This window comes from Lonchura striata, chromosome 2 (assembly GCF_046129695.1).
Source record: "Lonchura striata isolate bLonStr1 chromosome 2, bLonStr1.mat, whole genome shotgun sequence".
Classification (NCBI taxonomy): Eukaryota; Metazoa; Chordata; class Aves; order Passeriformes; family Estrildidae; genus Lonchura; species Lonchura striata.
In genome coordinates, this window is record NC_134604.1 from 115,162,732 (window position 1) to 115,182,415 (window position 19,684).

Below are 19,684 nucleotides of genomic sequence, written 5' to 3' on the forward strand. Positions count from 1 at the left end.
TCACTAAAACGTTTATTATTTCTCATCTCTGTTACAGTCTCACAAACCCTGAGTTCTGCAGTATTTTACTCTAACAAGGTAAAAAAATTGTGAGGTATTTCTCGCTACAAGTTTTTTAAGGATATACTGTCCAATTAAGAAATGGCACCTCAATTATTTTCACTTTTAACCCAATACCCAACCACCCATGCCCACGATGGGACTTTTTTATCCAATTGCACAAAACCACCCAAACCCATGGAGAAGGAGGAGAAGGAGAAGGAGCAGCCTCCACCCTAAAACCTCCATCTTGCTTTATATCTATTCCTGCATTCTAAACCCTTCAACTCAGTTTCCACCCTGTGCTATCACACACTTCCATTCCAACCCCACACCTGTAATCTCAGTTTTATTGTTGAATTTTGGAAGCTTCTCCATGGCCTCAGGTCAGTGCAGTGTTCTCCTGGGGGTCAGTGCCTGGCAGCACAGAAAGTTTAAAATTTTCAGCAGCCAGGGTTCCAATACTTTGTTATTTTTCCCCCTAAACCCAAGGCCTCTGAGGTTTTTTCCTTCCCAGAGAACAGTTACCCTGAGAACTTTTGGCCTTCCCTTCAAGGACCTCTGGGGCATGACAGATGAGGTAATTCTTCACAAAAACAATGCTCCTGTATGGCTAAAAAAACAATTTATAACCAGCCCTTTGTTCTGTGCTGATAAGCAATTAATAATCCCCCAGAATACTTATTCCCAATGCCTTCCACTCCAAGGCTTCCCAACCCAAGCTGTTCTGGGGGAGGCCAATGTCAAAGCCAGCCAGCATCGCCTCCCTGACTCCTGATTAACAATTAACAAGCCCATTATTGATTTGTCATTACTAACAACAGCTTTATGGGCAATTGTTTCCAGTTCCTTCAGAGGTAATTTTTCAACTCTGAGAGTTTGAAAGGCAATAGCAGCATTTCAGCAAACGTACAGCTCTCCATATCACTTAGAGTTGTCACTGCTGCTATGCAGAGTGCACTTAATTCAGATTTTATTAAGGAAACTTCTGGCTGTGCAATAAAGGAACTGAGGAACACTTTGTTGTGTTAGGTCTGTAGTTTATTTTCTCTGTATCCAGTACAGACATCACAAATCCCAGCCACAAACTCTACTGCAGAAAAAGAAAATATATTTTCTGACCTTATAAGTTTTTAGTACCAGAATAATTAAGTACCAGAATATAAATCAGTAATTATTTATTGATATATTAATAACACCAACTGATTATGTTTGGCTATAAATGGTGGATCAGTGTTATTTTTATTTTCACCTAATTCCATTTAGTTCTGATAGTAACAAATGTCTGACCAACAGTGATTCTTATCTTGATCTCTCCCCAGACAGATCACAGCAGCTCTAGAACAGCCCCATCCTCTTTAGAAAACCCTGTGCAGCCTCCAGAACAGCTCTGGATCCTGGAAAACTCTACTGTGATGAGAGATAAGGCACCTGCTTCCTCATCCCAGCCCCATGAGACCCATGCCAGGGGAGAGAGAAAAGGGAATGATGGAATCAGGAATGAAATCAGGAAAATGAGCTCAGCCCCCTTTCCATCCCCAGCCCCCTGAGCTCACCAGGGTTTGACAGTTTTGTCACTGACAAATTGGCCGTGAGGAGCATCAGCACTGGAAGGCAAAAGGGCCAAATACACGGGGGTCTCGGCCCCCTCATCGGGGGACTTGGTGGCCTTGGGACCTGCCATGTCTGTCCTGACCCAGCCGGGGCAGCAGGCATTGAGGAGGATGTGGTCACCTTTCCTCTGCTCGTTCAACAGCCGCGCTTGGATCCTGGACAAGACGGTGACCCCGATTTTGGACACCCCATAGGCAGTGTTTGGCCAACCCTCTTTGTCATGGACACTTCTCTTGGTGTCTTCCACGAATTTGGCCATGAGCTGCACCAGCTCATCCTCAGTGATGGTGTCACTGCGGAATTTCTGCTGCAGCTCCTGGCTGCAGCCTCTCAGGGCTGAGCAACTCACCATGCTGGAGACGTTCACCACCCGACCTGAAAAGAGAATAAAAACTGATTATTTTCACCCATTTTAAGCTCACACTGAAGTGGGGCTGCTCTCCAGTTCTGAATTTGCTCCTCAGGTAAATATCTGTACAATATTTTAGGTGGGTTGTTTTGCAGAGGTCCTGGAAAATCAGATTAACTCAATGTTCTGTTTTCTAGTAAGTACCATGAGAGGTAATTTAAGGTGTGAACCTGCAAATCAGATAAACATCCAGGAAAGGACTTCAAATCAGCAGGTACACTCTTACTACAGTAGAAACAATACCTGGAGATTTACAAATTTAAGGATTTATCTCCCAGCACTTCAGTAAGAGGAACAAGTCAGCTGAATCAGTAAATCACTCTTCTCCAAAATTATGTTGCACTGTTTCCCCTTTTTCCTGCTACTTCACAGTCAGTCTGGTGGTGAAATTGGGGATTTAATCTTAAAAGCCACAGAATATTAACAGCCATCCTACACTGTAGTACAAGAGGACTAAACTGCAACTTTGGCACTGTTTCCCCTCTCCCCAAAATTCACACACTCCATTTATTCCTTCTCCCTCAGGAAATAAAAACCTGCTTTTCATCTAGTTGATTTCTTTTTTTTTCCCTTGAAAACCTCAATGTATTTAAATATTAGGAGAGACTACATTTCATTTATAGCAGCAAACACATCACAGCACCACATCTGAAACACTGGTGCAGTGCCTGAGACTGGACAGGATTTCCCATTGAAAAGGGCCAAAATTCAAACAAAACTCTTTCTCCACTTTTTATGTTTCACTTACCATAAGGCTTCATGAGAGGCAGCAATTCTGTGCAAACATTCCTGGTTCCAAAGAAGTTTGTCTTCAGGGTAACCTCAGCTTGGACTGCAAATGGAGTGGTGTCATGGACTGGTCGTAAGAGGTAGGAAGGAAGTGGGGAAAAAGAACCAAAAATTAGAATTGTAACACTGCTTGAATAGAAGTTACCAAACCCCAAGAGTTTATTTTAGTTGCTGTTTTTAGTAATTAGAAAAGAGGCATAAGATCACAGACTGGGCAGTTCCTTGTCTCTAAATCCATGGTAATTCAAAAGAGAAATTTTAACAGGTCGTTATTTGATGTGGTTTTTATTGCAAAACATGTTTAATCACCCACATTCATTTGTAAATCACTCGCATTTAAATCTCACACACGACGGCAGAGCACAACCCATGGCCAGGATTATGGCAGAGAGAGAACTAAAATTCTGCAGAACCCCAAATCCTGCTTCCATATCTTTCCTTTCTTATGAGAGAGTATCTCCTTACACCCCAAACCCCACTCATGTGTCTAACAGGGTATGTGGTAACATCCTGAGCTCCCCTGGTTAAAGAAGCTTTATTAGACAACTCTTCCCAGAGAGGCTCATCCGGAAGACAACCACAGCTCCACAACCATTTGATACAGGAAGTTTTTCCCACATTAAGGATTTTGCTGGGCAAACGCAGCACAAAACCAAAATAATAAAACTTAATGGCATGTCTAATCTTTGACAGATGCAATAGCACATAATGCTGCAACTAAGAAAGGAGAGCATAAATTCTGGGATGACGGCAAAAACTTGGTGAGGAAAGAAACAAGCTTGGGTAGAAATACCAATCTGGGAAGCAAAAATTAAAACTATGAGAGAAGCATGACAATAAGTTCTTATACAGCTATTACACCCTCTGTGCTTGATACTCACAGCAACAGTTCCTTTATCACGTCCTAAATTGTGTGATGGCTGACTCAGTTGTTGCCAGCTTGAGGAAAGTCAAGGCTAAACATCTGGAAGTGATATTTTAACTGTTGCTGGAATCTTTCCTGAGCACACCCTGGAGCTCAGACGAATCTATTAGGAGCTGCCTCCCAATAAGCTGATCTTAAGCAATTTTCCTATAAAGTAACAGGTAAGAGTCAGAAGACCATCACTGCACTCCCACTCCATGAGAAGTTCCCTACTCTCTTACAGTGTGAAGCCATTCCCTCATGGAATGCCCCAATTAGGCCACCCCAAAGCTTCTCCTGTGCAGGTGAACAATCCCAGCTGTGCCAGCCTTTCCTGCCAGCAGAGCTGCTCCATCCCTCTGCTCATCCTGGAGCCTCCTCTGGGCTCTCTGCAGCAGCTCCAGCTCCTCCTGGGCTGGGACAGGGCTGGGGCAGCTCTGCAGGTGGGATCTCACCTGAGGGAGTACAGGGACACAATTTCCCCCCTAAAACCATCAGCCACAATCTGTCTGGAGCAAATTCTGATCTGGATTTCATACACACAACAAAAATGCATCCTTCCACCTTGAAACTGCTGTGTCTTTCTCACTTTCCCTGCCTTTCTGCCCACTGGGAGGAGAAAGGGTTAAATTCTTGCTCAGCACAGCAGGATTTGAGTAGTTTAGAGGTGACTGAATGGCCTGAAAAAGCTCGGGATAGCAAAGCCCAGCCAGGGACAATAAAGGTGCTTTTTCATCAGCTGGAATCCCTGAGCAGATAATGCACAGACCAGAGCATGGGGGTGGAGAACAGAGAAAATGCAGCTCCCTGAGGCACAGGGAGACATTCCCAAGGGAGATGGGCTCCCATGGCCCTGCTGGAACTCCTGGGCACTGAGGCACTTAACCCAACCCAGCCCACCTGCCCGTGTGCCTCAACATTTCCACGTGGTGCAAACACAACCCTCCAGGGAAGCATGTTCACAGAATCATGGAATTGCTACAGCTGGAAAAGCCCTCCCAGCCCAGGGAGTCCCAGCTGGGCCCCATGCCCACCTTGTCCCCAGCCCAGAGCACTCAGTGCCACCTCCAGGGGACACCTGCAGGGATGGGCACTGCAAAGCTCCCTGGGCAGCCTGAGCACCCTTTCCATGGGGAAATTCCTGCTGCTGTCCAAGCTAGCCCTCCCCTGGCACACTGTTCTCACATCACCCTTAAGATGGGAAGTTTGCCCAAGCAAAAAAGCAGCATGGCAGTGGCACAGAAGTGTTGATGCATCTGCAGGAATGTGCCTCCTGTTGACAGAGTGACTGAATTATCTTTTGTCTCCTTAAAAAGGAAAAAAGCCCAGAAGTTTCTCTCCTCCATTTGGTTAAATGACACCTCATAGGACTTTGGGGACTTCACCTCAAACCTAAGGATACCCAACTGGACAGAAGCCAAAAGGTGCCACCTAGGTAATTCACTAGAAAAAGAAGAGAACAAAGGAAAGCAATCTCTTTTGTGAAATGTTTTATCAGCAGCAAGAACCTCTTGCCCTGGCTTGGGTTTTCTCTGCAAAGAGCTTTGTTATTTTGCCTTTTAATAAATCTTTTCTGTTTCCAACACTGTCTCAGAAGCCATCCTGCTAATCTTAAACCATCTGAGGTAGCTGAGCTATCTCGGGTGTGTTACCTTTCTCTGAAAGCTTAGAGAGATAAGGAAATCAGAACACAGGACTACCCCAGCAGAGCACTTCCTACCTTTGAAAGCAATACCAGCGTTGTTCACCAGCACGTTGATGCCTCCATACTTCTCCTTCAGGAAGTCCCGGAGCGCTCGGATGCTCTGCAGGTCATCGATGTCCAGCTGGTGGAAGAGTGGGCGCAGCCCTTCCTGCTGGAGCTGTGCCACGGCAGCCTGGCCACGGCCGGGATCCCGGGAGGTCAGGTACACATCCCCTGGGAACTGCTTGCACAGGGACCGCACGATGGCCAAGCCAATCCCTTTGTTGGAGCCTGTCACCACAGCCACCTGCACACTGGACATTGTCTCCTCGGAATGTAAGAACTGTCAGCAGCAAAGAAAAGTTCACTCAGACAGCTAAAATGGCTGTTTGGAAAGGAATTAGACTTGTGGGATGGTTTGGGTTGGAAGGGTCTTTAAAGATCATCTCTTTGCCATGGATACCTTCCACTATCCCAATAGCTCCAAGCCTTATCCAACCTGGCTTTAAATATTTCCAGCAGTGTGGAGCCTCCCCAGACAAGTGTTTTTTTCTTTAAAATACTATTTAAAATTCCACCTGGGATTATGTGAATCTACATTCCTGTGCAAGCCGTGTAAATTCCTAAGGCAACACGAGGTATTCATGTGTTCTGAAGAAAGGCCAACCCGTGATGGGTAAAAAGAAGAAAGAAATGTCTCAACTAAAAAATGCCAGTGACTAATCTTTAGTACTAAATTAACTTTTTGTAGGAGTAAGCTCTTCTGCACTAACAGCTCACAGGAAGGCTTTCCATCTTTTGGGAATATTCAACTAGCTCAGCTCGAGTTTTGCTGAAAACTTCAGGCTCAAAACCTGAGCAACCTGGTTTAGTGCAAGGTATCCCTGTCCATGGCAAAGGTCGCAAGTGGATGATCTTTAAGATCCCAAACAATATAAAAAAAGGATGGGGTAGCTCTATCTTCCAGGGCCAGGCAGAAGGAGCAATTACAGCCTTTTCGGGGGAAAACAGCACAGAACACGCTGCCTACAATGGCTGGTTGTGTAACACACCATGCGAAAACCTGCTTGCTGCTTTTCTAACCGATACAGTGCATTCAAAGAAGCTGCGTTTCCCTCATAAAAGGAAGTTTAAACGCTGAGTTTGCCCCCCTCTTGGCATTACTCCACTGCAAGAATCTCCAGCGCGACGTCCCAGGGTCGGGAGCGCCTTTCCCACCTCACCGCCAGTCTCGCCCTCTCCCGCTCCTCCCGTCCCCTCACGGGAGGGAACCGCCATGAACCCCGACACCCTCGGGGTGAAGGGTCCTGGGGGACACCCAGCACTCATCACCCACCTCCAGCACGGCGGGCACCTCTCCCTCGTCCCTCAGCTCCGCACAGCGAGGACAGAACGCGTTATACACGAAGCACAGCCACCCGCAACCCGCGGGGAAGGGAGACGGGGACGCCCCTAAGATGGCGGGGCAGCCCCGCCTCAGGGGCGGGGAGAGGGACGGCGAGGGAATGTCGGTCCTTGTATCCCCTCAGCAGGTGGGTTTGGGACTCTGAGCGGCAATTCCAGCCCGGGAGAGGCTCGGGAATCACAGTCTGGGCCGGCAGGGGAGGATGCGGTGGTGGTTTCCAGCGGAGTGCGCGGGGCACGGGCGGTCCCTCAGGACGTTCCCGCCCTCGCAGCGCTGCCGGGGCCGCTTCAGTCCCTCCTGTCCCGGGGGTTTGTGCCGAGCAGGGAACGGGGGTTAGCGCAGGATTTCCAGTTCTGGGATGGGATTTGGACTCGGTGATCTCTGAGGCCTTTTCAACTCAAATAGGGTGGGATGGAGGGCCGGCCTCTGGAGGAGCCCGAGCGCCTGTGGGGTTCCCGGCTCTCCCTGAGGCCCTCCCTCCTGGCAGGGACAAGCTGCGCTTTGAGCTTAATTTCGGGGCAATTTTGGCAAAAGGAAGGAGATCAGGGAAAGATTCTTCCCCAGAGGTCCTGGCACTGCCCAGGCTGCCCTGGCAATGGGCACAGCCCCGAGGCTGCCAGAGCTGCAGGAGCCTTTGGGCAGCGCTGCCAGGGATGCCCAGGGTGGGATTTTGGGGGTCTGGGCAGGGCAGGGGTGGCACTGGATTATCCCTGTGGATCTTTCCCAACTCAGGATATTCCATAAATCTATGAAATATCATCCCATCCCATGGGCAGGGACACCTCCCACTGTCCCAGGCTGTTCCAAGCTCCAGTGTCCAACCTGGCCCTGGGCACTGCCAGGGATCCAGGGGCAGCCCTAGCTGTGCCAGGGCCTGCCCATGCTCACAGTAATAAATTGGACTTTAAATGTTTCTAAATCAGTTATTTTAAATTTTATTTTAAATTCAGGTTGTCTAAAAATGGCAAAATCTGTTGCTTAATATGAAGAAGAGCAGAGGTCGGACGGGTCGAAAGAGAAGAAGAAAACACTTGAAGAGTTTTATGGATGGAGGTATCATCATGCCTGGAAGTTAAATAATAAAATAACCAGTTGTTCCTCAAGGTGTCATTTTATTATTTATGTTTTCAAAAGCCTTTGTGCTTGGAAAATTACATTCATGAATGTTATCTTTTTTTATAGGCAAATATCTTGAGTGTTAGTTTACAGTCCCAAGCAGAGCACAGTGAATTTTATGAGCTCACTTTTATGGCTAATGGCAAATATTACATTATTCTAAAATTCCTTGGACATGCTGAATAACTCGCACATTTCTGAGACCTCCCAGTGACCAGAGACCCCAAATATATTTAGTTCAATTCCTTCTTGCTATCCTGTTATGCTTTAAAATGTCCAAAATACAGTTTTCCTGTCTGTACAGTAAAATATTTATATTTCCTGTGTTGTCCAACAGAATGCTCTTTAATAGCATTAATGTTTTTTTCTGTTTTTAGTCAATTGCAGTCACAAGCTGGAATACATTAAACTTAAGAAGTGGCTAAAAGAGAGAGGCTTTGAAGACAGTAATTTAAGGCCAGCAGAGTTCTGGGGTAATGCTTTAATTATTTATTAAATTATTTTCTAAGAATTTTAGATTCTTGCAATTCCTTTTAAATTATGCCCCTGTCTGGCATCAGGAAAAAAAAACAGTTACTGATACTCTTCCAAGGATTCTTGGAATCTCAATTTAATATGAAACAATAGATATGGAGGCCTGAAAAAGCCAAAATTTGAAGTGTTAATAACACAGTTTTTGGAATTTAACCTTGTTATAACTTGTTTATCTTTTTATCCCCAAGCAAGTTCAGCAGAGAGCTGAGGTTCACTTAGCAGTCTTTACAGTCAAGATTTATACTTATATTTTTAAATCTTTTTGTAGGTTGTATTTTAAACATTTTGTAGCAGTATAGACAGAGCAGAAATAATAGAATGGATCAGAGAAAAATATTTTGACTAGAAATGCTAAAGTTTAGTTAAAACTCTGAAACCAAGAGCTGCAGCTGGTGCAAGATGTGTTTGAGGAAAAAATGGAGAAAAAGAAGGTGAATAATTGCTATGAGTGGGAGGAAAAAAAGCTGAACAGTTGCTAGAACCGGACAGCAAATGCTGCAGGATATGTAGGGAAAAGATCCTGAAAAATAAAGAGAATTGGGGAATAAAGAAATGAGGTAAATCTGGAATAGTCCATAACTGGATTTATGTTTTGTAAGACATAATGCCTGTTCTTTTAGAACTTTTCCTTGCTGAGCTGATCACACATCACTGATTTTCCATATCTACATTTATTTACTCCTGCTCTTTGTTCCTTCTTCAGAGACAGGAAGAGGATTGATGACAACAAAAGCACTTCAGGTGAGTGGTATTTTCTAATTTCTGAATTTCTGATGCAGCTCTTCAGGTTTTTTTGACATGTAATGATTTTTGCAACAAGCAAAGCTCAGAAATCTGTTGTGATTGTAATTTCTGACTTTTAGACTGTTGCAGCCATAATGTGAAACCACCAGTCCTCACAGTAATTAAATGAGTCTACACTTTATTTTTACTGGTTTTGTGTTTAATTTTTTCCCTCCTTTCTCAAAGGCAGGAGATCTGATTATTTCATTGCCTGAGAAGTGTTTGCTCACCACTGGCACTGTCCTCAGCAGCTGCTTGGGAGGACACATTGAGAAGTGAGTGACATGGGGGCTTGTTTATTTTTTAATGGGTTTTTTTCAGCAGTAATAAATCCTCTGAAGGGGTGATGAAGCTTTAAACTGAATATTCTGAGTGGTGCCAGCATTTCAGGGATCTGGAATGCTCAGACAGGGAAAAGTTTTAATAGTGAACATCTTTTAGCTTGGCAGAGCTGGAGGGAGAGCTGGAGCTGTGTCACAGCCTGCCTGGCCCTAAATGCCAATTAGAAATTTTTTTTTGGGAATTTGTGAGTCAGCTTCAATAGGAGGAGGAAGATAAAACTGGGCTGCAAAGCCAGGGCCTTTTAGAAAATTAGGAACAAATTGGAAATTTGGAAAATTTGGAACAAAGCCCCATGCTGGGCATTGAATATTTATGTATCCTAAAAAGCCCAACCCAAGGGTGAACCTGAAATTGTTATTAAAACCAGCTTTTATTGCCCCTTTGAAATCAGCCAAAGGACTGGGAGATGAACTACAAAGAAGTTTTAAATAGAAGCAATTTATAACTTCCAGAGAGGTCTGAGAGAGGTGAAACACTGCTGTGCTCCTTTCCCATCTCACCTCTGTGGGTCTGCTGTGTTGGTATTTTAATTTCTATTTTTCATTTCTATTTTATTTTTATTTTTATTAATTAATTATATACTTTAAAATTATTTTAATTTATATTTTTAAATTATTTATATATGTATATTTATTTCTATTTTTAATTTTAATTTTATTTTTTAAATTTTAATTTTAATTTTATTTGTCTTTTTTTCCTATTTTTATTTTTATTTCTATTAGTTTATTTTTATAGTTATTTTCATTTCTATTTTTGTTTTTATTTTTTATTTTAATTGTTTTTATTTTTATTTATATTTTTTAAAAATTTATTTTTATTTTTAACTTATTTTTTTTATATTTATTTTTATTTATATTTCTTTTTTAATTTTAATTTTTATTTTGTATTTTTTAAATGTTTATTTTATTTTTATTTCTATTTATATTTCTATTTCTATTTTTTATTTTTATTTTTTAGTTATTTTTATTTCTATTTATTTTATTTTTATTTTAATTTTTATTCCTTTATTTTTTATGTTAATTTTCTCATTTTAATTTTTGTTTTTTAAATTTAAATTTTTATTTTTATTTTATTTTTACCCATTTAAAAAAAATATTATTTTAATTTTTAAAATATATTTTTATTTTATTTTGCTTTTCCAACAGATGGAAGCCCCCCGTGTCTCCTTTGCTGGCGCTGTGCACGTTTTTGATAGCAGAGAAACACGCTGGGCAGAAATCTCCATGGAAACCCTACCTGGATGTTCTCCCCAAGGCTTACACTTGCCCTGCTTGTTTGGAACCTGATGTCATAAATCTTCTCCCAAAACCCTTAAAAAAGAAAGCTCAGGAGCAAAAAATGCTGATCCAAGAGCTGTTCCAATCTTCCAGAGCTTTCTTCTCTTCCCTGCAGCCTTTATTTGCTGAGGACACAGGAAACATTTTTAATTTCAGTGCTTTGCAGTGGGCTTGGTGCACTGTAAACACCAGGACAATCTACATGAAACACCCACACAGGGAGTGTTTCTCCCTGGAGCCAGATGTTTATGCACTGGCACCATATTTAGATTTGCTAAACCACAGCCCAAATGTTCAGGTAAGAAGCTCAAAATAGATCAGTAAATTTCTTTATTTTTATCAAGTGCTCTCTGTCAATGCCAGCTGCGTTTCTGTGATGTATGATGAGTGTGGGGAGGGCAGGGGGAGATCTCACAGGGGGAGAAATGGCTCAGATCCTCAGGAACTGCAGTGCCAGGACACAGGGAATGGCTTCCCACTGCCAGAGGGCAGGGCTAGGTCGGTTTTGGGAAAAAATCTTGTCCTGGCAGGGTGGGCAGGGGCTGGGATGGAATTCCCAGATCCCCGTGGATCCCTGGCAGTGCCCAAGGCCAGGTTGGACACGGGTTTGGAGCAGCCTGGGACAGTGGGAGGTGTCCCTGCCATGGCAGGGGTGGGATGAGATGTTTCAAGTCCTTCCCAGTCCAAACATTCAGTGATTCTATAATTTAAATATTTCAGTTGATGCAGGAGACCCTACAGTGGCTGGGGGAGATTTGCATCCAAAACAGCTTTTGGGAAGAGCCACTTAAACAAACATCCCCCTGTTCTGCTCCTAAAAGTAAGACAAATTCCTTGTCCTGACACAAATTCCATGGTCTCTGTGTTACTTCACCTCTGGCTGAAGCCTCAGAGCAGCCTGAGGGGAGTGCAGAGGGAATTTTCACCTTCTGTCAGGCTCTGGGTGCCACCTCTGAGCTGGGGCAGCACAGGAGAGGCCAGCCCTGCATGGAACTGTCTCTGTTTGCAGATCTGGGTCTCTCCAAGAAGTCCCCACAACTGAACAAGAATTTCAGTCCTCTGGGGTTTCAAAGTTTAAAGATTTGTTTCCTTTTTCACCTTACCAAGGGTAAAAACCTTTTATTTTTCACTCCCTGAAGGTCAAGGCTGGGTTTAACGAGCAGACAAGGAGCTATGAAGTTTGGACAGAGTCACAATGCAAAAAATACCAGGAAGTTTTGATCAGCTATGGACCTCATGATAATCAGAGGCTGCTGCTGGAATATGGATTTGTTGCCATGGACAACCCTCACAGCAGTGTTTATGTCTCAGCAGGTTGGATTTATGGATTGTCTGAGCATTGAAAGGCACAAAAACTGAGAACTGAGTGTGTAAATTCTCAAGGAGTGAAAAAGGTTTTGACATCTCTTTGCATAAACATTAATGATTTAATTTTTTCTTAATTGAAAATTGTTTTTGTTATAATTTTATTTTTAAAAATTGTTATTATTAACAACATCTGTGTAGTGATTCCAGCTGGATGTCTTAGGATGCACCATTGAGGATTGCAATTCAGACTCCACAAACTGAACTTCCTTAGAGTTTTTCATAACTTAAATTTGAGTCAGAATTTCTGTTATAAGGACATAATCCTGGAGAGTGCTGATAGCTTTTGAGAATTCTGAAAAGTTCACCAAAATTTAACAGGTTTTGATCTTAGTCCTACATGAAAAATATGGTTGAAATATTTTTTCAGAATTGATGACTGTGGTTTCTCTTTACATACAATTTATTAAAATATTTAAACTGTACTTTTTGCAGATACTCTCCTCAAATATTTCTCACCACTGGACAAGCAGAGAGAGGCCAAAGTTTCCATTCTAAAGGATCATGATTTCCTAGAGTAAGTTTCTGTAATTTTTCTTTTTCTGGTGAGGTTTTATTAAGTTTTTCTGGGAGTCAAATTTTGCTTCTAGTATCAAAATCCAGCAAAAAAATATAATTACTTGTTTTTTAGCAAACTAGCTGCTTGGGAGTGATGGAGAAGTTGTAAACACCAGTATCAAAGCTGGAGATCTTGCATGGCTGATGTGTCTCAGGAAGAAAACTCACTCTAAAGCTCAGCTGAACTTCATCTCGTCCCTTTGGCTTTGTAGGAACCTGACCTTCGGCTGGGAGGGACCATCCTGGAGACTCCTCACAGCCCTCAAGGTGCTGAGTCTGGCAGCTGATGAATTGTGAGTTGGAGCACCCTGGAGATCCATTTGGTGCATGTGCAGGTGCCTTTGCTTTGATTGCATGGAATCACCAAGGTGGGAAGAGCCCCTCAGGATCACCCAGAGCCACCCCAGCCCCACCAGCATCACCCCAACCCTGTCCCCAAGGCCACATCCAGACTCCTCTGGGACAATTCCAGTGACTCCAAACCTCCCTGGGAGCTCATCCCAAGGCCTGACCACTCTGCCAGGGAAATTTTCTTTCCCCATCTCCAACCTGAGCCTCCCCTGGTGCCATTTGAGGCCATTTCCTCTCCTCCTTCCCTGCTCCTCCTGTCAGGAGTTGTGGGGAGCAATGAGGGACCCCTGAGCCTTCTTTTCTCCAGGCTGAGACCCCCCAGCTCCCTCAGCTGCTCCTCACAGGATTTGTTTTCCAGCCCATTCAATATTTTCTGTTTCCCCTCACTCTTTTCTCTCTGCTGGCTGTGAGTGACGCACTGGGACAATTTTTGGATCTCCTGTGTCTGTTTTGTTGACCCCATGGGAGCAGTGAAAAGAAGAAAGGCAGAGAACAGCACTGACTGTAAACTCACTCCCCTATTGCTGCTTTGGTGATTTTCTTTCTTTTATCATTTTTCCTTTCTATTTCAAGCCCCAGATATTCCCTCAAGGTTGAGGCTCCAAGCCTTTTTCCTGTTGATTTGATGAAATTTTAAATGCTCTTAACCTGGCTTGATTTCCTTGAGTCATGTGTTCCACAGGCTGAAATTCCAGGGCCAAGGAAGTTGCTGAAATTCATCTCCAGGGATTTTCAGTGCACTTGGAGCATTTATTCCAAATGGCAAATCTGCCTCAAAATCAGGGGTGGAAAATGATTACCTGCACTTTGCTTGGGATAAATGAAATGAGGGAATAAATTAATTACAAAAGGCTTGTTCAGAGTTGTTTGTGCTTTGAAGATCCATTGCTGAGTGGAATAAATTGATCTAAGAACTAAAAATAAATCCCTGGGGTGGGTTATGAGCCCAGGTGAGGGCCAGGGCAGCAGAGCCATGTTTGGCATCCAGCTGGAGAGTGCAGCAAATAATTCTGTATTCTTCAACCATTTGGGTTCCAGTGCCTGCTGGAAGAGGATCCTGCTTGGTGATGTCACTTCAGCCAGGAATGAGCAGCAGGCTTTGGGTACAGCAACAAAAATCTGTCAGTTTTTAATAGAGGAGACCCAGCATGTCCTTCTCCAGGTAATTTGGAAAAACAAGGGAGCTCAGATTCCTTTCTCTGTCAGAACAATGTCATTTTTTGGGTGAGAATTTTGATGACTTTTCCCTTTCCCTCTTTTTTGTTTTTTCCTTTTTACTGAGATAGAGTGAAAATTTAATAGAGTAGAAATCTACTTAGATTTAGATAAAATGTGCTACTTTGAGCTTGTTAAATATGTTGTTTAGTTTAGTGACTACAGCCCTAAAAAAACTACCCCAACTAAAGAAAAAAAAAAAATACAAATTTTCACACTAAAAGATAAAAGATAAATAAAACTCCTCAAACCATGAAACAGACAAGGCAAAGTGACCCAGAAGTCCTTTCTGTACTTTCTAACAAAAACTAAGTACAAGTGTAACTAGCTATAAGTGTGATATAAAATCAACAAAATATATATACATTAACATATTGTAAAATTCTATACATACAAAAATTAGTTAAAGTAATAAAAAAAAAAATCAAGAGTTCTCAGAAATACACATATCCATTAAAGAACAATAAGTCCCAACATACATCCACAGCACTATAAATAAACATACCCCTTCCCCACAAATCTTTATTAGAATTATAAAGTTTAATTTTTCCTCTACATTTCATTACTACTAAAGTTTCTCTTGTGGAATTTAAAAAACACACTATTTTAACATAATCAATAAAATCCTTACAGATTTCCACAAATTTTCTCATCGGGTCCTATTAAATAATCAAAAATTTGAATAATTTCATCCCATTTGTCTCAACTCCAGATTTCCCAGTTGAAAAGGGACAAAGAGAACCTCAAAACCCACCTGGCTTTGGTGGAAATGCTGCGCTTAGAAGACCTCAAGATCCTTCAGAAATCAGCTGAGATTCTTTGCAACTTGAATTTAGGAACAGCTTGAGCTCCCTGGAGCTGTGACAGCTGTAATTGGTCAGGGATTATTGCCAGATTAATACTCTTTTAATGGACCTGAGCAGCAAAGAATAATTAAAAAATTCATCATAGTAATTTTGTTCCTTGCTGACCTTCACACAAAAGGTTCTGCTGAAGTGGAGAGCTCGAGCTCCTTGGTTTGGAGAAAAGAGAATTTTTTTAAAAGGGCATTTCAGGGCAGGACTCTTATTTAAGCTGCAGAAACTTTATTTGGAATTGGGATTCTCTTGTGATTATTATCCATGATGTGATTTTAAAAAGCGCTTATTTTTATAAATATATTACTTCATTTTCTACAAGACTTGTCTGTTTTATTTTTCTAAAATCCTTTCTGGAGATGGATCTCTATTTCTTACATCCTTGAGGTGAATTTACCTTCAGATTTGCCTAAATTGTGTTTTTAGGTCACTTGCCACCATATTTTACACTCTAATCAGTCTCATTAAGGCCTGATCAGTTTAGATTGGATATCAGGAATTTTTTTTTCATGGAAAGGGTTGTAAAACATTGGAACAGGATACCCAGGGAAGAGTCACCCATCCCTGGGAGTGTCCAAAAATGTGGATGTGGCACTTGAGCACGTGGTCTGATGGTGACCGTGGGGTGATGGTTGGACTTTGAGCTTAAAGTCTTTTCCAGCCTTAAGATTCTGGGATTTTCTGGCTCTGAAGTGCCTCCAGAGATTCCTTTGGATTTGGGAATGCTGTTCTGCTGGGAATTCTCACCAGTTTCTCCTGGTCCTCCTGTGCCTGCCTCAGCCCTGCCCCTCTGACTATTTGACCTTCCTTTAATAAACCCCTTTTCTTTCTCTAACACCAGCTGTGTTTCTAATTTTACCATTTTATCACAAAATGAGCAGAGTTAAAGGAGATAAGGATGTTTGGCTGGTTTATTTCTGTTTTTTTTTTTTTTTTTCCCTGAGGATGGTTATTTTAAGAACAGCTCCTGTACAATGTGTCTGGCGAGGTGAATAGAGTTTGACAGAAGTTGATTTGCTTTTGCTCCACATTTATTCCAGGTGTTTTGGATATAAGCTCTACTCCTGGAACTCCTGCAGACCCTCCAGGGAGAGCAGGAAAGAAGGCAGAGCATAGCAATTTATGTGTATGCATAAAAATACACCTTAAATTTAAATTTCAGCTTGAACTTTTTTGATTCAGCCTAAACTATGTGCAAGACAGGGCTGAGAGCTGAGGTGCCTGAGGAAGCAGCAGCCCTGTTGTCTATAGTTTTACAGATTAAATCAAGATTTGAGAGTGAAAATTCTCCCTCTCAGCCTCTACTTTGAGCTGCAAACAGCATCTCCTCAGTGATGTGCTGTTAGCATTTCACTCTGGCTCTCTGTTCCCCGAGAAAGGATTGAGCTGGGATCTTACTGTGAAAAAAACCCAAAAAAACCAAAAAACAAAAACAACAACACAAAAAAAATCAACCACAAAAACCCACAAAAAAAACCAAACAAAAAAACCCCAAACCAAACCAAAAAAAAACCCAACAAACAAACAAAAAACAACAACAACAACAAAAATTCGATTTCCCTCTTGGTATAAATTTCCCTTCAGATTCAACCTGCAAATCTGAATAAAAGTGAATAAACTGAGCTTCTGCCCAGGAGTGATACAAACCTGGGCCAGAGCAAGGCAGGGATTTGGATTCTCTCCCAGCTTGTGCTATGTTACACAAAAAATGATATTGAGGGGTTGGAGCTTGGCCAGAAGGGGCAAAAAAAAACCTGGGAAAGGGCTGGAAAACAAATCCTGGGTGGAGCAGCTGAACTGAAGGGGCTCAGCCTGGAGAAAAGGAGACTCAGGGGGGACCTCACTGCTCCCCACAACTCCTGGCAGGAGGGGCAGGGAAAGGAGGAGAGGAAATGGCCTCAAATTTCATTCCTAATTGGATATTAGGAATAAAAATTTCCCTGGCAGAGTGGTCAGGCTTTGGATGAGCTGCCCAGGGAGGTTTGGAGTCACTGAATTGTCCCAGAGGAGTCTGGATGTGGCCTTGGGGACAGGGTTTGGGTGATGCTGGTGGGGCTGGGGTGGCACTGGGTGATCCCAAAGGGCTCTTCCCACCTTGGTGATTGTGGGATTCAAGGAGAGCTGAAGTGGGAATTCACTCCGTGGCTGCAGCCAAGACACACTGGGTTTGTTTAGGAAATAAGAGCCACCAGATTTCATGTGGAAAGAGCACGAGGTAGAAATGGCACAATTGATTTTTTTATTATTTAAGAGAGGTGTTGATTTAGTGCAGTCACTGAAGTCACTGAAAAATTATAAACATGAAACCTCCTGACAAAATCTTTGCCCTGTCAGTTTATGTCAATAAAACATGGATTTCCTTTGATCTCCTGCAGAAAGTGGCTCCAGTTGAGAGTTTTCTCCTGTAATGTGTGGAGCTCATCCATCACTGCCCAGTGCCCTCAGGCCTGTCTGGTTTGGGACAAGATAAGGGAGTATCAACTTCACAGCCTGATAATTAAAGCTTTTAAATAAGCTATGAAAACGCTGCCAGATGACATTCCCAAAGAACCAGCTTTTAAAAATGGTATTGTCCAAAAAGTGCCACACTTGGGCAGAATTTGAAATGTTTGCAGTCAGTGATTCGAGTGATGGATTTAATGTTCTCTGGGACACTGGGAAATATCCCCCCCAAAAAAACCTTATGGATTTCTTGAAACAGTAAAAGGATCAGGTTTCTCAGAGAAGCTGTGGCTGCCCCTGGATCCCTGGAAGCATCCCAGGCCAGGCTGGATGGGACTGGGAGTAACCTGGCAGGGGCTGAAATAATTTGTAATGTCCCTCCTAACCCAAACCATTCCAGAAATGGAAAGAATAAAAATTATATTTCCAGCTCATTTCACTGTATGTTCTAGTGGATATCTATAATCCCAGAATTCAGGTTTAGAAGGCACTGCAGTGAAGGGTATTCAGGGGAAATACAAAGATAATCAATCCCAAATCAATTATACAAAAGGTAAAACCAATGCAATCTCTGTGCTGTCCACTAGATGATGCAGCTGTACTGCAGAGAAATTAGGAATTACAGTAGATCCACATCCAATTATAATACTATTTACTGTAACTGTATTACATTTTTAACAGTAAAAAGCATTTTCTTCAGAGGTATACCAGAGCTGTATTTAGATAAATAGTTCAAAATGTCATTTTCTTTCTGCTCTGAAAGTGAAACATGAAGGTTTGTGGTCTTTTATCTTAGTTTTCTTAGAATTTAACTTTGCTGTTGTTCCTCTCACAAGTTTCCTGATGGTATTCCTCTTGGAACTGTCACCCAAGACAGAGTTCAAATCATTGCCTGGACGATCTTGAAGGTTTCTTCCAACCTTGGTGATGCCATGAATTCCACTCTGATGGTTTAATTTGTGGGATTGCAGTGGAGCAATGTCTGTTCCTATGTTTTAATCCTTCAGAATTAGGGGCCTGATGGATCTTTGGCACAGATCCCTCTCAATAATTTCCTTGGATGGAGCAGACTGAAACATTTCCTCTGTCTGGGGGGATTTTGGAGAAGAGAAACATCAGGATGACTTCAGTGTGGCCTTCCAGGATCTGAAAGAGCTGAAAGAAACCTGGAGAGAGGCAATTTCCAAGGGCTGGAAGGATAGGACACAGGGAATGGCTCCCACTGCCAGAGGGCAGGGCTGGATGGAATTTTCATGGGAGCTTTCAGTCACCCAGACTTAGAGAGATCAATAATGATTCAGTGAGTTGTTGCATGGGGCTGGAAGGGAAAATTACCCATAAAATATGAAATAATGGGATTAAACATTCACCTGTTGAGACTCCTGGAGCATCATCTGAGTAAATCAGGGAGGATAATTGGCATGAAACCCTTGGTGGATGGAGGGATTTGGGAGCCAGGATGAGCAGAGGGATGGAGCAGCTCTGCTGGCAGGAAAGGCTGGCACAGCTGGGATTGTTCACCTGCACAGGAGAAGCTTTGGGCTGAGCTCAGGGTGGCCTGGCAGGGCCTGGAGGAGCCCCAGGAAAGCTGGAGAGAGACAGTTTCCAGGGATGGAGGGACAGCACACAGGGAATGGCTTCACACTGACAAGAAAGTAGGGTTAGATGGGAGATTGGGAATTGGGAATTATTCCCTGGCAGGGTGGGCAGGGCTGGGATGGAATTCCCAGATTCCCCTGGATCCCTGGCAGTGCCCAAGGCCAGGTTGGACACTGGGGCTGGAGCAGCCTGGCACAGTGGGAGGTGTTCCCATGGCAGGGGTGGCACTGGGTGGGCTCTGAGGTCCCTCCCAACCCAAACCATTCCAGGATGCTGGAGTTGGGCTGGAGCAATCAGCAGCTGAGCTCTGCACCCCTTGCAGACGTTCCAGAGGCTCTGGATGTGCCCCTTTAGAGCAGCTGGGGCTGCTCTGGCAGGAGCTGGCAGGGGCAGCTGGGCCC

The 19,684-nt window shown here is 43.1% G+C and overlaps 2 protein-coding genes across 3 annotated transcripts; one reads left to right on the forward strand and one right to left on the reverse strand.

The window, feature by feature from the left end:
• Positions 1 to 1,058: 1,058 nt before the first annotated feature.
• LOC110475373 (carbonyl reductase [NADPH] 1) lies at positions 1,059 to 6,904 on the reverse strand. Its single transcript, XM_021539468.3, has 4 exons — positions 6,776 to 6,904; positions 5,476 to 5,782; positions 2,811 to 2,918; positions 1,059 to 2,028 (listed from the first exon to the last, which is right to left on the reverse strand). Exons 2-4 carry the CDS (start codon positions 5,759 to 5,761, stop codon positions 1,592 to 1,594), a joined length of 831 nt encoding a protein of 276 aa, XP_021395143.1. The 5' UTR covers positions 5,762 to 5,782; positions 6,776 to 6,904; the 3' UTR covers positions 1,059 to 1,591.
• SETD4 (SET domain containing 4) lies at positions 6,900 to 16,079 on the forward strand. 2 transcript variants are annotated; one of them, XM_077781707.1, is made up of 11 exons: positions 6,900 to 6,971; positions 7,795 to 7,897; positions 8,338 to 8,433; positions 9,198 to 9,235; positions 9,464 to 9,552; positions 10,765 to 11,194; positions 12,036 to 12,210; positions 12,697 to 12,778; positions 13,032 to 13,112; positions 14,209 to 14,332; positions 15,098 to 16,079. In XM_077781707.1, exons 2-11 carry the CDS (start codon positions 7,828 to 7,830, stop codon positions 15,230 to 15,232), a joined length of 1,320 nt encoding a protein of 439 aa, XP_077637833.1. In that variant the 5' UTR covers positions 6,900 to 6,971; positions 7,795 to 7,827; the 3' UTR covers positions 15,233 to 16,079. The 2 variants fall into 2 exon arrangements, with proteins under 2 accessions (XP_077637833.1, XP_077637834.1); XM_077781708.1 differs by lacking the exon at positions 15,098 to 16,079 and having other exon boundaries at positions 13,032 to 13,154; positions 14,209 to 14,311.
• Positions 16,080 to 19,684: the final 3,605 nt, after the last annotated feature.

Bases quoted from the DNA above. Each gene is read 5' to 3' on its own strand.
- LOC110475373 (XM_021539468.3), bottom strand. From the start codon at position 5,761: ATGTCCAGTGTGCAGGTGGCTGTGGTGACAGGCTCCAACAAAGGGATT. The intron at 2,919-5,475 runs GTAGGAAGTGCT...TCTTACGACCAG, and splicing joins CGCTGGTATTGCTTTCAAAG to TCCATGACACCACTCCATTT. The intron at 2,029-2,810 runs GTAAGTGAAACA...TTCTCTTTTCAG, and splicing joins GCCTCTCATGAAGCCTTATG to GTCGGGTGGTGAACGTCTCC.
- SETD4 (XM_077781707.1), top strand. From the start codon at position 7,828: ATGAAGAAGAGCAGAGGTCGGACGGGTCGAAAGAGAAGAAGAAAACAC. The intron at 9,236-9,463 runs GTGAGTGGTATT...CCTTTCTCAAAG, and splicing joins TGACAACAAAAGCACTTCAG to GCAGGAGATCTGATTATTTC. The intron at 14,333-15,097 runs GTAATTTGGAAA...TCTCAACTCCAG, and splicing joins CCCAGCATGTCCTTCTCCAG to ATTTCCCAGTTGAAAAGGGA.